Below are 16972 nucleotides of genomic sequence, written 5' to 3' on the forward strand. Positions count from 1 at the left end.
TAAGTGACAAGTGATCGTTAAATGTCCTAACATTCAAACCAGGAAGCTTCTTGTTGGGTGGGTCAAACATGGACTGCTAATCCAATATTCCCGGAGACCATTGTTGACTGTTCATCATGTCCTGCAAGACATATCCAATCAATTGTTCATTATCTTTTAAGGAACTTTTATGAGTAAACAACAAATAGACAACATTTGAAAAACCAAACATAAATGCTCAACTTGAGTCATCAAGCAGCCAGTTTCAGAGTGGCAGTAGTGACTTAAACATGCCATTTGTTGGTCCACATAATGTTATGCCTTCCCCAGACAAACCCACAACACAAAATAAATAAAATAAACTCATATAATTATACCAAAAATAATTTATTATTTAATTTCTTTTAGTCCAAATGTTATAACCTAATTAATATTTGTTTCTTTTAGTTTTTTAAAATATTAAAAAAAAAAAAATTAATCCCATCTTATACGAACACAACTCTCCATAATGGTATGATATTATCCACTTTGAGCATAAGCTCTCACGTGCTTTGCTTTGAACTCCCCCAAAAGACCTCATTCTAATGGTGATAGTATTTCTCACTTATAAACTCATAATCATTCCCTAAATTAGCGGACTTTCATTCAACAATAACAAGGCAAAAAAAAAAAATAATAAATAAATGGTTAAAAGTATGTAATTAATTAATAAAAATTAAATAAAAAACATTGCGTATTGAGGATTTTAATTTTATCTAAAAATAATAATTGGTTGGATGTCTGGATCTTTGCAATTATTTGCACGCTCTTCAACCATAAGGGAATGGCGAAGCACGTGACAAGCACGTGGTTCATTTTTGGCTACTACAAGAGGTCCCCTATTGTTCCTTAAATTTACGGTCCCAACTTGCAATTTCGGATCAATCCACTTTATGAACATTTATTGTGTCACCTAACATTGTCTTTCAGGTTACATCATTTCACGAAGCCACTTGAAGCAGTTATCCGCTCGGTCGATGATTATGTATGTGTTACGTGATAGCTCACTTAAGCATCTAAATTTATGAACGGTGAGAAGCTGACATCATGCCTCCTCTTATAATACGTTTCAAGACATTTTTTATTTGACGCTCGTCAATGTTAAAATAAAGAAAGATCATATGTTGACGTGAAATTTGACTGTTTGCATCTCACATTTATATGCACTTAGTATCATATCCGCTTGTTCAAGTTCACGATATAACTCAATACTTCAAGTTTTTTTTTTTTTTTTTGTCTTTAAAATTAAATTTTTGTTTAACAACGCTCGGTTTGGAAATATGATACTTGAAAGATAGTGACTTCGAACAAAAATTCATTACTGTTTTTTCTCTCTCTCTCTTCACGTACTCAGTAAATATTGGTCTGAACAGCTTTTATATAAACATCCAGTTAGGCATAGATTGTTTTGTTAGGATCAATACTAGTTGTTACCTCTGAGACCAATTGTTATGATCGGTACACACTCGGTCAAGATGAATACAAAGAACATGAAAGAGATAATACAAAGAGGAACATTGGCTAAAGGTTTTATAATCGATGAGTTCAGGTATGTACATTTTTAACACCGCCTAATCTGGTATATATGATTTGAATTTATTAAATATAGCTTCCAAAATTTCAAAATTTAAACCGAAAGATATAATCTAACAAATATATCTCTATCAAATCTTTACCAAATATATACCGTATATATCTCTTTTCCAAATATATATCTCTACCATATTTTTAACGAAATATCTTTCAATTATATCTCTACCAGATTTAGGTATCAGGCTCCATATCCCATATCCCAACATGCTTGTCCTCTGTGTGTACTGTAGGATGACCGAAATTTGCTCGAGAGTGAGGAAGAGAAAAGTTGACTAAGTCAAAGGCTGAAGAAGAGAAAAGTTGACTAAGTCAAAGGCACGACTACAACAATGATATATATAAATTCGTGTGACTTTATGTTTGGTTTCACTAAAAATATGTCGCGCCAATTAATATAATTATTTTCATTTATAAACTTATAATTTCAATTCCTAATTTTTTTTTATTTTTAAAAATAAATTAAGTGCTTATTATAACAAAACAAAATATTCAATCAACAGTAAACACGGAGAAATCCGTGTGGACACCATTTGCAAATAATTCACGTCTCTAATTTATTGGAAATAGCGGCCACTTGGCACGCGCCACGTGTTACACGATTTCACACAGTTTCTTCACGTGCTGCAGCTGCACGTAAGTTTTGCTCGAAGTAAAATGTTTTTATTTTTTATTTTTTTTTACTTAAATGGGAAAAAAAATGAAGAAAGTAATTGAGGAGGCGGGTCTAGCCGATAGTCTACGGGCAATAGCCGGTTGTCCATATCCGATTAGTGATTGGAGAGGCCAAGCCGCCCAATGTTGAAGCCCAGTCCAACTTACTCGAGGAACCGGCTATAGCCCGTCCCGTTCACGAGAATATTCCTACTGCTTTCCTCCAGGTCATCGGTTTTCGCTTACTATAAATACCCAATGCGCTTAACTTAATCGTCTCATCACAGAACGTTTCTACTCTCTTTCAATTCTCTACCACGACTATCGCCGCCGTAAAGCTGGGTCCAACAGCCGCTGGCCGGGGACGGGAAATTTCAGAGGGTAGCTCCTCCGAAGCTCTCGATTTCCGCTTCCGGAAACTGAGGTAACAAGAAGAGTACCTCATTTTCTTTTCGAGTCGAAGATGCCGAACCCTAAGTCGTACCGGAAGGGGAAACTTACAGAGAAGTCGTCGTCGTTCCACGGCGAGAAACCGTCGAAGACTGCGGCGACGCTCCGGCGGCCGAAGACGGATCCGGAGTTATTGTCGTTCAAGAATCTAGGTTTATCGGCGCCGTCGCTGGATGGACGGCCGAAGATGACGAAGTTACTTTTCAACGTGACGATTCAGGGCAGTCTAGGTCCAGTACAAGTGTTGATGTCGCCGGATATGACCGTCGCCGATCTTGTGGCCGCGACCGTACGTCAATACTTGAAGGAAGCCCGCCGACCAATTCTGCCGACTGCAGATCCCTCCGCCTTCGACCTCCATTATTCACAATTCAGCTTAGAAAGTAAGGAATCGATCATAAACCTCGCAACCGCGTTTGATTTTGATTGATTTTTGTTCTATTATGAATTTCGCGGCGATTCTAACGAGGTAATGATCTGAATCTCAGGTTTGAATGAGGATGAGAAGCTAATCGCCTTGGGATCTAGAAACTTCTTTCTGTGCCCTAGAAAATCGGAGGATAACGACGATTTATTAGCTTCTTCATCGTCGTCGTCCTGCTCGACACAGGCCAAAGAAAACGCGAAGAGTTCCAGCGGTTTCAGTTGGTTCAAATTCATCGAATTCCGGATTTAGATACCGCCATAAATCGAATCGATTTCCTTCATACCTTCAATCCGCCTCTGTGAAAAATCGTCTTCAAATTCTCTTCGCCATATAAATAATCCTAGAAGTATCTCCACACTTCGTAAAAGTTCTTAAGCAATCTGCAATTCCTTGGTGCGATTAATATCAGAATTCGATCAAGCAACAGAGAGGGAATATTTCTACAATTCTGTTCTTCGCTTGCTTGCTCAGGATCGACACGGAAATTTTTCAGTATTCAATATGTACAGAATATAGATTTCAGAGATCCGCTAGCTTAATTTAGAGCTGGAAACTAAAATTTTCCAGTGAAAATTGTGCTGAATTCAATTGTGTGGCCTGAGATGTTCGTCCTTTTCACAAATCATTCTCAGATTCTGAAACTTCCAGATCACGGAACAGAGCAGCAGCAGGAAAAATCCCGAAATTCCGTGTGAGTTTTGGATGCTTCGTGAAACAAATTGGTGATGAAAGGGCAAAACATGTTCTACTTGAAATAGCTGAGAGAGACGTTTCCCTGCAAGTTCAATGTTCATACGCACTCTTCAGATATTGCCCCATCATTTACTATATTATTTCATTTTTATCCTATAAACCCATTTATGCATTTAATTCTTTCTTAAATAAATACATATTACAGTCGATTTTGATTATATTATTTTTAATTACTGAATTATAAAGTATTTACATTTAATTTATCTAGTTTATTATAACCATTCGTTGATTTCTTTCAAATAAACTACAATTATATAACTAATAAAAAAAATGATAATAATTAATTGATCTATTTCTATTTAGTAAATAATGTTTATATTTGAAGTTACAAATATCCTTCCCTATTTAATAAAAAAAAAATATATATAATATAATGAATATCTATTTGTATGGCTCCCAAAATTTTGAAAAGAAATATTAATTTTTTTATTGAAAAAAGTATCATTTATGTTATTTAATGTAACCATTCAAATTGAATGTTATTTTCAATCTTATCATAAACAGCACTTCCACGTGCATCATTCTTTGTGAGCTATTTTGTTTTTAATTAATTAATTAATTAATTAATTTCATTTTAATTTCCATCCACTCTTAAAAATGAATAATTGCAGCCACGACTTTAAAAACATAAATATTAAATAACTTTTTGAATATACGTTGGTCCAAAGTAATGTCCTAATTGAATTTTGATAGTTTTTATATTGCAATTAAATGAATAATTAGCCAATAATTCTAAATAATGGATCACATTACTTTAAAATAAATTTTAAAATCTAATTTTAGATCTAGCACGATGATATGGTATAATATTATATTTATTGATGCTTAATATAAAACTTAAACATTTTTTACCTTTTGTTTTCCATATAAATAAAACTATTAAAGAAACGTCGTTTATTACATGTTAGGAGGTAAGTATAGGATAAAAGTAAATTGTTTTATTTTATTTTAGAATTTTAATTGACGTCATGTAATTTTTTTTATACGTTGTTTGTTCGATACTATACAAAAAAAAATTTCAACATCAAATTTATCGATTATTAAAAATATCAAATTTAATGGTTGTAAAGGAACAATAATTGAGTTAACCATTTGATCAATAAATCCATACCTAACATTGAAAAAAATAATTGGATTGAATTTGAAATGAAATAAGATATTTATAAATAAAATGAAATATATACCTTACAATTTATTATTTTTTGAAAATATCTTTATTATATTTGAGCAAGAATAAAACTTTTTTTTTTTTTTTTTTTTTTTCAAAATTATTCAACGATTAAATAATGTATTCGTCACAATTACGATATTATTCAAATTGATATTAAATTATATATTATTTAATTAAAGAATTAAGTTAAACCGTCTATACTTAAGTGGGCCCAGATAAACAGACAATCAACTGGGCTTAACTGTCCGGCCCAAACAATTAATTGAATTCTTAGGCCCAAACCGATAATTAAATTTATGCGGTTATTTGAAACCCTAACCATCCAAAAACCTGGCGGCAATTCCCTTATAAGGTGTTTTAAAAGCTTCTGGCTTCCTTCTCTCTGTTTGCTTTGCGCCATAGTTCACTTCCTCTTCAACATATTCCTAAAGCCCTACTCTGGTTCTTCCCGCTCTGTCAATGGAGTTCTGGGGTATGTGATCCTGGTTTTTGTTCTTGTTGGCTTAAGCTAAGAAGTTTCAATGTGTTTAAACAGCTATGAGTTATTCACTTCTGCATTTTGTTTCGTACTCATAATTCTTTCTCCTGCATTTATCCTGTCATCGTCTATGTAGTATATAAGAGTTTTAGAAAGTTATTGAATTACTCGTTTGAAGCTTCTTCATCCTGTTTTCTTGTTTGCCCTGGAGGTTTAAAGGGTTGGGTACATATACTATTGTATCCATTTGAATTTTGGAACTTTCAGATGAACAACTTATCGTAATGTATGAAGCAGATGCATAAACTGATGTTTTATGGATGTCTCAGTGTGATAATGTCGTCTCGTAATATTTTAATTGACAAATACTTGTGAATTCTTGAAAGTTCATGATGGATTTGTGTTCTTAGGTGTTGAGGTTAAGCCTGGTCAGGCACTCTCTGTGAAGCCTGGAGATCAGAAATATCTGCATCTATCACAGGTACTGTTGTTGCTGCTGTAGTTGTTGACTTTATTTTAGAATTTTTGCCCAGTTGAGCCCTTTGGCCTCTTTGTTTGATATCAATCCCCCATTATAGTTAACTTGATGAAATCTTTTTATGCAGGCTACTCTTGGTGAATTAAAGAAGGACAAATCGAAGGAATCCGTGACTATTTTTTTGAAGATTGATGAACAGAAGCTTGTTCTGGGAATTCTCTCTGCAGAGAAGTTCCCTCAGCTATCATTTGATCTCGTGTTCGAGAAGGAATTTGAGCTCTCACACAACGGGAAGAGTGGAAGTATTTACTGTATGGGATACCAGGCTTCTGCAGAAGACCAAGAACAATATCCTTTCTTACCAGCTTGAGCGATTTTGTTTCCCCTTGTAACAATGATACTGAGTTGTTTCATTTTATGGTTGTTGTAATTGAAGTCAGAAGCCACATTTCTTATTTGATTTTAAGATTGTGCTATCATAGCCTATGAGTTTGGTTTCAAGGGAATTATAGCTATCTTGGAAGTCAGTTATGCTATTTAATATGATGACATTTGTTTTTACACCTCTATTTTCATTTATTTCTAGTATCCGTTTCTTCCTTAACTCTTATATCTTGTCTTCTCTTTTCCACTGAAGAGTATTCTGGTAAGTTTTTAAGCATTCACACGNTCTTGTCTTCTCTTTTCCACTGAAGAGTATTCTGGTAAGTTTCTAAGCATTCACATGTCTAGTACCCAGACAGATCCTTTCTGTTTCTGATTATGAAACTGATTAGCTGAGTGTGTGTTTTCTCATTTCAGATTCTGATTTTGGCTCAGAGGACGAGGAACTTGCTCTGCAACATGTGCCGAATGGTAATTGCATTCGGTCGTGTAAATATAATAGGAGCTTGGTTACTAGAAATATTCTTGGCACTGCCTCCTTATCTCGTGATGATCTACTTTCAGGAAAACCTAGCCAGAAGGAGGAGAAATCTATTGTGGGAAAACATAGTTCTTTGAAGCCCGAAACTTCAAAGAAGACACATTCTAAGTCTCTTGAACCAAGCAAGGAGGACGAGGATGACGATTCTGAAGATGACGATGAATCTGATGATGAGGATTCAAGTGATGAGTCTGATGAGGTAATTGAAATCAAAGTCTTTTGCATCTATTATATTCTGGGAGAAATGATCGAAAAAGACGTTTTTGTTTCCTTGCCTGAAGAGCATGACACAGGTACCTTGCAATAAGAAGGGAGTTGAAATTGTCATTATTTTAGTATTCTTAATAAAAGACTTTTTTCATATGTAAATATTTTAGTTACATTTTCCTACTGTGTGCTCCCCAATAACAAATCCCTCACCTTTGTTTTGTCTTGTGCCTAAGTTCTTGAGGGTTATCGTATTTCTTGTCTATCTCGTTAATATCAGTCATGCATATGAAATTGGGATCACTAAGTATACATGATTCAATAATGACTCTTGGTATTAATTTGGTTCTTACTGTGAGTGTTTTCAATATTGGATTGTAGTAATGACACCTTTGGTTCGCTTCTATAGTTATTATTATGGAAGTCATCAGGATAGGCCTCTTCATGTGCTTTCAAAACACTGCATCAAGGAAATGATATGCAACCTAAACATATTTGTTCTTTATGATTCACGCAACAAGCTTTCACCATTTGTGGTTTTGGAATTTTATCTATTCAATTAGTTAATCTTGTCATGGCGACCTTTTGAGGTTTTTGATTGTTCTTCAATTTTGATTTGGGCATTGTCCCAGCTATAACCCCGAACCCTTTTTGTTTAGTTGCTTAGTATTCATTAGATAATGAAATTATGTTGATAAATTGCAGGAAATGCTCGGATCTGACAGTGACTCTGATGATGAAGATGATGATATTGAGAGTGAGGAGGAGACACCAAAGAAAAAGGTGTATTTTTACTCCTCGTGTAACTTCTATATTGAAACATCTAATGGATCTCATTTATAGTTTTCTTTTAGCATCATTTTTATCAGCNTGTATTTTTACTCCTCGTGTAACTTCTATATTGAAACATCTAGTGAAGCTCATTTATAGTTTTCTTTTAGCATCATTTTTATCATCTCGTGTGCTCTTGTAGGTCGAATCGAACAAGAAGAGGTCGAATGACTCTGCCTCCGTGACCCCTGTTTCTAAGAAGTCCAAGCTAGCTTCGGCTGAGAAGTCCGGTGATTCTTTTAACCATTCATTTATTTCCTACTAATGTTAATAAGCCTCAAATTTGTTTCTTGGTACGCCATTAAAAGCCCCATTGATTTAAATTGGTCCTGAACTTATTAGTTGTTTGTTGCCAGATGCTAAAAAGGGCGGCCATACAGCCACTCCCCACCCTGCTAAGAAACCTGTGAAAACCCCAGCCAAAGCAGCCACTCCAAAATCCGGTGGCCAGTTCTCTTGCAAATCATGCGACAGGTTTCTTTGTTCTCTATATATATACATTTTACTCATCATCATTGGAAGCGACCCGACGATGCTAATGTCATGTCCTCTGTTGTTCGTTTAGGTCCTTTGGTTCGGACGGTGCCCTTCAGTCGCACGGTAAAGCAAAGCACAGTGGTGGTAAGTGAAAAGAAGAGTTAGCAGTGAAGGATAACATATTATTTTGCAGCTCCAATATGTTATTCTCTAAGATAGGTCGTCACACCATGGCTGAGATTTCGTGTCGACATTTGATTATAAAACGAGAAGCCATGGCTGAGATTATATTATTCTGTGTTTAGGACTTCAATATCATTATAATTTGTTAGGGAACACTTCAGAAAATCAATCTTAGTTCAGCTAATCTTTTTATTTTAGAATATATTCATTCTTCGTATCGATGCGATATTCACATTTAATTGATTACTTCATTAATCTTAATCAATACTAAATAGTTCACATGATGATATTAAAACATAAATCTATTAAAAATTCTAAATTAATACGTACTAATAATAAATAAATGAATTTCAAATTATAACTATTAAGCAATATTTTGATAAACGTTTAAGTGTCGTTAATTATTAATTAGCGACTTTCAAAAAAAATATTAATTAGGCCCAAGCCCACACTTACATGGGCCAAGATGCAGGCCCACACTTACATGGGCCAAGATGCAGGAGCAACAAATTGGGCTCGAGATCGATGATTTGACCAGGCCCACACCGACATTGAAATTTGTCGTTCGATGATTTGAAACCCTAAGGTACCCGAAATGCTGGCGCCAATTCCCATATAAAATGTTCAAACATTTTCGACTGCCAATCACGTCTGTCCGATCGTTCGTTCTGTAGTTGTGTCACTGTCATTTCTTCTTCAGGGCTTTTCTTAAACCCTAGAGTCTTCTACTTGCACTGTCGATGGAGTTTTGGGGTAAGCTATTGGTTCTTTTTCTTCTTCTTAGCTTTCTCGTTAATCATGTTTCTCCACTCTTCACTTTTGCTGCCGTCTGTATCAATATATATGTTTTTCGGATTGCTTCGTTTATTGTTTGTTTTTTTTGCTTTTGTTCTCTCAATCTCTTTAGCTTGTTTTTGTTGTAACCAGTTCTCGTAGTATTTGGATTGCTTAAAGTCATCACGATTTTTTTTCTTTCTTTTTTTGTGACATGATGAACTAAGAACATTCGTTATATAATTGGTATTGTAGGTGTTGAAGTCAAGCCTGGTCAGGCACTCGTTGTGAAGCCTGGAATTCAGCAGTACCTGCATCTATCACAGGTAGGGGCTGTTCTCATTATTGCTATTATCATTTTCCCAGTTGAACCACCTGGTTTGGTGTAAGGTCTTCTCACGTAGCACATTTGATGAATTGCTTTTATTCAGGCGACTCTAGGTGAAATAAAGAAGGACAAAGCAAATGAAAACGTGACTATCTTCTTGAAGATTGGTGGCCAAAAGCTTGTTCTTGGCATTCTCTCCGCAGAGAAGTTTCCTCAGCTATCATTTGATCTTGTGTTTGAGAAGGAATTTGAGCTCTCCCATAATGGGAAGGGTGGAAGTGTTTACTGTGCTGGATACCAGGCTTATGCCGAGGATCAAGATCCATATCCTTTCTTTCCTTTTTGAGGATTTATATTTCCCCTTAGATTAACGATAATAAGCTTATGTATTATTTGAAGATTATATTTGTTAGTGTCTCATGGCCGGCCTTAAAGTTTATAGTAGTTCGTATAGGTGATCAAAAGATTTGATGTATGCATATTTTTATTAATTAGCTTAATTAGAATTTTTGAAGCTGATGCTACTTCATATGATGGGATTGAGTTTTTTTTTTCCTTGACCACTTCCTGTTCTCTCTTTTCCACTGGCGATTATTTTGGTAAGTTGTTTCGCATTCATAAGATTTGTACCTCGACACATGTCTATTGAGGAAGATTAACTTAGAGTGTGTTGTATCTATTCAGATTCTGATTCTGGCTCGGAGGATGAAGAACTTGAATTGCCCCTTGCTCAAAACGGTAAATGCAAGCCACTACTAAAACGTTGGTGTTTTTTTTTTGGAAATATACTCAAGACTCTGTACGCATTATCTCATGATGACTCTCTATCAGGGAAAGCTACCCAGAAGGAGAAGGCTATTGCCGATAAAAGTAATGCTGCAAAGGCTCTGTCTTTAAAGAAGTCAGATGCAAAGCCTTCGAAACCAAGCAAGGATGAAGATGACTCTGAGGATGACGATGACTCTGACGAAGATGAAGATTTTGATGATGAATCGGATGAGGTATAGATTCTTTCAATTGTGTTTGTATTCAAATTATTTGTTTGCTATGGATTTTATCTATCTTCTGAAAATGTTTGAATTCTTTGCCAAATTCAAAAGACTAGAAACAGGATTTTGAAAGCTNTCAATTGTGTTTGTATTCAAATTATTTGTTTGCTATGGATTTTATCTATCTTCTGAAAATGTTTGAATTCTTTGCCAAATTCAAAAGACTAGAAACAAGATTTTGAAATTTAGATAAGAAAACAGGAAATCCACCGGTAGAACTAATATTTATAATCTTCATTGTCAAAAACCAAAAATCAAATAGTTGGAAAATTGTTGGTGAGTTTATCCATGCATCAACTGAATATAAGTGATTTCTTCGTGGGTGGCATTTGAATTTTTATCGAACTGAAAGCCCTAGATTATTGTTAATACCATTGTTGGTTCTCCTCCACATTTAACTTTGCCTATTACCTTTTTTCATGTGAAGTAATCAGGAGGTGAGATTCTACATTTTCTTTTGTTGTATATTTTTCCCCCTTCTCGTGTCCTGTTCTGAAATGGCCTTCCAATTCATATTTACATACAAGCATTGAATGTATGTTGTTTTTTTTTATGAAACATTTGCAAAACACTAAAAATTTGGTTCACTGAAGTTTATATTCAAAATCACGTGAGCAATACTCTTAATCTGGAGTGTATGCATCATAGTCTACGGTGACTATTTCAGTTTTCATTTATTTCTGTGATTTGGCTTGGACATTTACATTGTGATAATCGGCAGGAAATGCTCAATGCTGACAGTAGCGAATNAAAACACTAAAAATTTGGTTCACTGAAGTTTATATTCAAAATCACGTGAGCAATACTCTTAATCTGGAGTGTATGCATCATAGTCTACGGTGACTATTTCAGTTTTCATTTATTTCTGTCATTTGGCTTGGACATTTACATTGTGATAATCGGCAGGAAATGCTCAATGCTGACAGTAGCGAATCTGATGATGAAGATGATGACACTGAAAGTGATGAGGAGACACCGAAGAAGGTGCTTGTGANTGATGATGAAGATGATGACACTGAAAGTGATGAGGAGACACCAAAGAAGGTGCTTGTCGTGATCATAGTAACGTTGTCATCTTCTTTATCATATGTAGCATCATATTGATTACCTCTTATCCTTGTAGGTTGAAGCAACCAAGAAGAGGCCAAATGAGTCTGCCTCCAAGACGACTCCCCTCCCTGCTAAGAAAGCAAAGTTAGCTTCGCCTGTAAAGACTGGTAATTCTTTCAACTATTTAAGGCAAAAATATTTCACTATTTTGTTTTTTGTTTCCTGTCTTTTTGTTTGCATCCTCTTTTTTATAAAGATAAACAGAAGTACATTTGGTAACCTTTTCTTATTTCTTGTTCATTCTTCTTTAGAGAAAAAAAACAAAACAGATACTTNTGTTTTTTGTTTCCTGTCTTTTTGTTTGCATCCTCTTTTTTATAAAGATAAACAGAAGTACATTTGGTAACCTTTTCTTATTTCTTGTTCATTCTTCTTTATAGAAAAAAACAAAACAGATACTTGTTAGGTAATCTTATCTTGTTTATTGTTCATTCTTCTAAATATGCAAAAAATTTATTTGAAAATTACTTTTTAAAATTAAAAACCAACATTTTTATGTTAATACTACTTGTAGATATTTATTGTGCATTTTAAGAGTAAAAATGATTACAGTAACTAAACACGAACATTACCAAACGACTCCTTATTTACTCCATACTTTTGCATTTTGGCAAAAGCATTGTTTCAAGAATGTCAATTATTTACTCTTTTTNAACTAAACACGAACATTACCAAACGACTCCTTATTTACTCCACACTTTTGCATTTTGGCAAAAGCATTGTTTCAAGAATGTCAATTATTTACTCCTTATTTACTTTATTTACTCTTTTTATAGAGCTTTATAGAATTGCCAATTATAGCAAAAGCTTGTCTCTTCCGTTATCAACTGATCATAATGTAGTCTATATTCTGAAATTGTTGGTTGTGTATTGCCAGATTCAAAGAAGGGGGGCCATACTGCCACTCCCCACCCAACCAAGAAGAACGCTAAAACTCCTGCCAAATCAGAGACCCCAAAATCTGGTGGGCAGTTCTCTTGCAAATCCTGCGACAGGTATGTTTTTGTTTTTGTAAAAGAAAGATTAGTTGCTGAAAATGGAAGTGTGTCCTTATGATTCTGACATAATGTCCTCCGTTTCGTTTGTTTCAGGTCATTTGGTTCTGATGGTGCGCTTCAGTCGCACAGTAAGGCTAAGCACGGGGGTAAGTAAAGGGAACACTGCCATATTTTTTTTCTGCAGCTTCTTCAGTACGTTGCTTTCTAAATAGATTAGAGTCTCGGCTTAAATTTTGTGGTGGGTTGGGATTATAGGACGAGAAATGAATGTGTTGAGTTTGAGGAAGATGAATTCAGTTTGATAAATGTATGTTTTCTTGTTTTCTTGTTGTACTTATTATCATTATTATTCCGAAGAATCCTCTTTTTTATTTTCATGCCCATGCCCATCATTCGAAGAAAGTTCGATTTTAGTCCTTATATAGTTTAGAAACCTTATACACGATTCCAATAGTAGTTCGAACAAAGTTAAGAAAGTTAAGAATTTAGTTTATATGGTTTTAAATGTTAGTATTTCATATGAACAGATTTGATCAAGGTAGTTGAGATTTGATTAAGGTAGTTGAGGTGGTACAATTATATTGTCCTATTCAATCCTTTTTCACTCGAATGGACCATTCTTTGGCGTCCGCCTTTGTCGGCGCTGATCCCTCTCTCTTCATAGGCTTCTGCCGACACTGCACCGTTGAAATATCCCACGTGTTAAATAAAAATATAAATGTCCATAACCCAAGGTTTAATCTTCATTTAAATTATTTATTTCACTCCCAAATAACCATAGAGTAGTTTAAAATTATTTATTTCATTCCCACCGACACTACAAAGTCAAGAGTATNAGCACCCACAAAAGAACAAGAACGCTGCAAATCCCAGCTCCAATGTGTTGATTCTGTTCCCATTTTCAAACAGAACATGATTACATTTCATCTTCAAACTATGTTTACTATGTTTTGTGAGTAATACGAGGATGTTTTTTTTTTTTGTATTTACCTGTCACCAAACTTGCATCTTAGTCTAATTTTGGGAACTTTGGCGTTTGCTTTGTTCTTTGCAGCATCAGCAGCTGCCTTGTTCTTCAGAGCATCTCCTAGCTTTTCAGTCACAACCCATTCGTTCACTCGACCCGCTTCGAATAAACCGATTAGAGCTGCTTTCGTGCGGTGCAACGACATCACGTTCTCGAAAAGGATCCAGTAGAACAGAAGGTGAATCGACCTGCATTTTGCATAGCAAGGATTCAACATGAATGTAACGACCCTAGATTTCTACTCACCTAGAATCACTATTATCATAGCGCAATCCTTTCTATATGTGAAAATAACTATTAAACATAAACTTTTTCGTAAAACATAAACTTCATCTTAAAACACGGTTCATGATATGTATACGGTAACGACCCTAGATTAAGGAGATAAAGAACAAAACTTGGAGTTCCCACTAAGAGTTCAAAATGTAACAACCCTAGATTTCTACTTACCTACCGTCACTACAATCATCATAGCGAAAGGCGTAATCCTTTCTATGCGGAAATAACGTTTAAACATAAACTTTATCTTAAAATACTGTTCATGATATGTATACGGTAGCAACCCGGATTAAGGAGAAAAAGAACAAACCTTGGGGTTCCGACCGAGTTCAAAATGGTGATGACGGAAGGAATGTAAACAGCTCCCCAAATTGGTACATACACTTCAGGAACCAAAATGGTGAGGGGAAGAACAACACAGTAGAAGAAGAAAGTAACCATATGGGCAATGATCTTCCGGACAAAGAAGAAACTGTAGATCACATAAACTTTCTTCCAGAATTTCACTTTCTGCAACAACAACAAAACAACAATCCATTACTAAAACCGACCATTTTACTGTCTCAAAACCTTAAAAACTTTCGGATTTAACGATGATTTGATGAAGTATAAGACCTTGTTTCTGACAATTTCCATGACCATTTTGCGGAAAAGATTGGCAGGGCCACAAGACCATCGATGCTGCTGGAAACGGAAGGCCTTGAAAGTACTAGGAAGCTCACTTTTTACCTGAACACAGCAACAAATTCATAGTTTAGTCAGCTAATCCGACAGCAAATGGACAAGAAACAGGACATGTTCTTTAATCTCACCTGCAGGTCACCTAAGTAGACAAATTTCCACCCTCTAAGACTAGCTCGGACGGCAAGGTCCATGTCTTCCACGGTGGTCCTGTCCTTCCACCCACCTGCCTCATTGATTGCAGCAATTCTCCACACTCCAGCAGTTCCTACAATCAATGGATGTTAATTTTCGTATTAACCATCTAAACCCATTAACAAAATACGCTTAATTGTAAATATTATTAGATGAAAGTCCCACATCGACTAATTTAGGGAATGATCGTGGGTTTATAATCAAAGAATGCTATTTCCATTGGTCTGAGGCTGTGTGGGAAAACCCAATACAAAGCCATGAGAGTTCATGCTCGGACAATATCATACTATTGTAGAGAGTCGTGTTGATCTAACAAATACATGAGGGGAGTATTAATACCATTGAAGCCAAAGAAGGCATGGGTAGCAGACCCAACTTCTTGCTCCACTGTGAAATGGTAATCCAATGACATCTCTTGCATTCTTGTCAGCAGGCACTCATTTGCATTCACTGTTCAAATAATTAAAATTAAAAAAAAATTAGATAATAATTATAATAATAATTAAAAATAAAGGAACTGTTTTAGAAGCAGGCCACGTGGAGGGGTGTGCCACACACTGAGGAAGCTTCATGTGAGGGATGAGTTGGCAAGTTTTGATTAGTTAATTTAGGAAATTGATTTACAAAATTCCTGTTTTACCCCTAACGTGATCACTGAAAAGAAAGTGCCACGTCATCCAGAGGCAGACAAACTTCAATGAGGCCTACCCATAACGTGCTGATTGGACTGTACAAATCACTTTAAATACCCAAATAAATAAAAACTCCTTATTTATTTTTGTGGTAAAGCCACGTGGAGAGGAGGAGGAAACTTTTTGCAAATGACAATAATACCCCTACGTTATTTTCTTCAATCGCGAACCCCGTACTTTCCGGAAAGGGAGATGGAAAATTAAATAAATAAAATAAAATTCTCAGCATGTGAAATTACAGTTCTACCCTGGACATCACTGCAATTTCCTGCTACACCTAGGGAACAGAATGTTGACTATACGGAAAAGGGCTAAAAATAACGCTCTTCATAATTTCCAGCAGCCAATAATTGCGAAGACGAAAAATAAATAAATAAAAAAAGGCCCAACATTTATTAATAAAATTAATTTTTTGACAAAGCTAATTAATGTCCCTTGAGGACATTATGGTCCATTCACCTAAGTCCATTAATGCGGCAATTAAAAAAAAANGGGCTAAAAATAACGCTCTTCATAATTTCCAGCAGCCAATAATTGCGAAGACGAAAAATAAATAAATAAAAAAAGGCCCAACATTTATTAATAAAATTAATTTTTTGACAAAGCTAATTAATGTCCCTTGAGGACATTATGGTCCATTCACCTAAGTCCATTAATGCGGCAATTAAAAAAAAAATTAGTCTAACCTTTCACCTACTAATAATAACAAATTAATTTATTATAAATACTAAAAAAGATGAAGCATCAATCAAATTTTAATTTTTTTTTAAAAAAATGTCTCATAAATAAAAAAATTATTAAATTTAAAATTAGAAGCTTCTGCCAACTTAAAATTTTATTAGATATTCTTATAATTTAAATCCTATTTTAAAAATAATAATAATAATACTAAATTTTCGATTGATTTACTTATATATATATATATATATATATATGTAATCTTGCGGAGGGGGTGGGGCCCAGAGCTCGTGATGAGCGTCTGTAGGACACGTGTCCCGATCATAGTGGCAGAGGGGTGGGGCCCACTCCGTGATTAATGGTTCCTTCTTATGTAATTGTGGGCCCTATTTGCCCTCCAATCTTCCACCGCCGACGATAAGAGTGAATAGACAAAAACAAATTTATTTAAAAAAAAAAAGAAAAAGGAAAAGAACTTTAAAAAAAAAAAAAACAATTATTATAATTCTTTTTTTAGAA

At 34.9% G+C, this 16972-nt stretch overlaps 4 protein-coding genes across 5 annotated transcripts in view; 3 read left to right on the top strand and 1 right to left on the bottom strand.

Moving 5' to 3' along the window:
- Positions 1–2531: 2531 nt before the first annotated feature.
- LOC111794380 (uncharacterized protein At4g22758-like) lies at positions 2532–4050 on the top strand. The gene is made up of 2 exons (XM_023676352.1): positions 2532–3095; positions 3201–4050. Exons 1-2 carry the CDS (start codon positions 2726–2728, stop codon positions 3386–3388), a joined length of 558 nt encoding a protein of 185 aa, XP_023532120.1. The 5' UTR covers positions 2532–2725; the 3' UTR covers positions 3389–4050.
- A 1345-nt stretch (positions 4051–5395) lies between these two features.
- Positions 5396–8824, top strand: LOC111795561 (histone deacetylase HDT1-like). Its single transcript, XM_023678064.1, has 10 exons — positions 5396–5535; positions 5952–6022; positions 6147–6367; positions 6652–6665; positions 6821–6874; positions 6968–7143; positions 7857–7934; positions 8125–8212; positions 8339–8456; positions 8548–8824. Exons 1-10 carry the CDS (start codon positions 5523–5525, stop codon positions 8609–8611), a joined length of 897 nt encoding a protein of 298 aa, XP_023533832.1. The 5' UTR covers positions 5396–5522; the 3' UTR covers positions 8612–8824.
- Positions 8825–9303: 479 nt separating this feature from the next.
- LOC111795515 (histone deacetylase HDT1-like) lies at positions 9304–13276 on the top strand. Of its 2 annotated transcripts, XM_023677994.1 has the most exons (11): positions 9304–9395; positions 9672–9742; positions 9848–10068; positions 10330–10343; positions 10429–10482; positions 10576–10745; positions 11700–11739; positions 11800–11837; positions 11917–12010; positions 12781–12898; positions 12995–13276. In XM_023677994.1, exons 1-11 carry the CDS (start codon positions 9383–9385, stop codon positions 13053–13055), a joined length of 894 nt encoding a protein of 297 aa, XP_023533762.1. In that variant the 5' UTR covers positions 9304–9382; the 3' UTR covers positions 13056–13276. The 2 variants fall into 2 exon arrangements, with proteins under 2 accessions (XP_023533762.1, XP_023533761.1); XM_023677993.1 differs by lacking the exon at positions 11800–11837 and having other exon boundaries at positions 11700–11777.
- Positions 13277–13726: 450 nt separating this feature from the next.
- Positions 13727–16972, bottom strand: part of LOC111795005 (glucomannan 4-beta-mannosyltransferase 2-like) — a 4448-nt gene continuing 1202 nt past the window's right edge. The window contains exons 4-9 of the mRNA XM_023677226.1: positions 15423–15533; positions 15020–15156; positions 14823–14936; positions 14518–14717; positions 13892–14116; positions 13727–13790 (exon numbers count right to left, since the gene is read on the bottom strand). Coding sequence (XP_023532994.1) covers positions 13727–13790; positions 13892–14116; positions 14518–14717; positions 14823–14936; positions 15020–15156; positions 15423–15533 — 851 coding nt within the window. The remainder of the gene's footprint in view (positions 13791–13891; positions 14117–14517; positions 14718–14822; positions 14937–15019; positions 15157–15422; positions 15534–16972) is intronic.

The sequence above is a fragment of the Cucurbita pepo genome, chromosome LG05 (genome assembly GCF_002806865.2).
Source record: "Cucurbita pepo subsp. pepo cultivar mu-cu-16 chromosome LG05, ASM280686v2, whole genome shotgun sequence".
In the NCBI taxonomy this organism is placed as follows: Eukaryota; Viridiplantae; Streptophyta; class Magnoliopsida; order Cucurbitales; family Cucurbitaceae; genus Cucurbita; species Cucurbita pepo.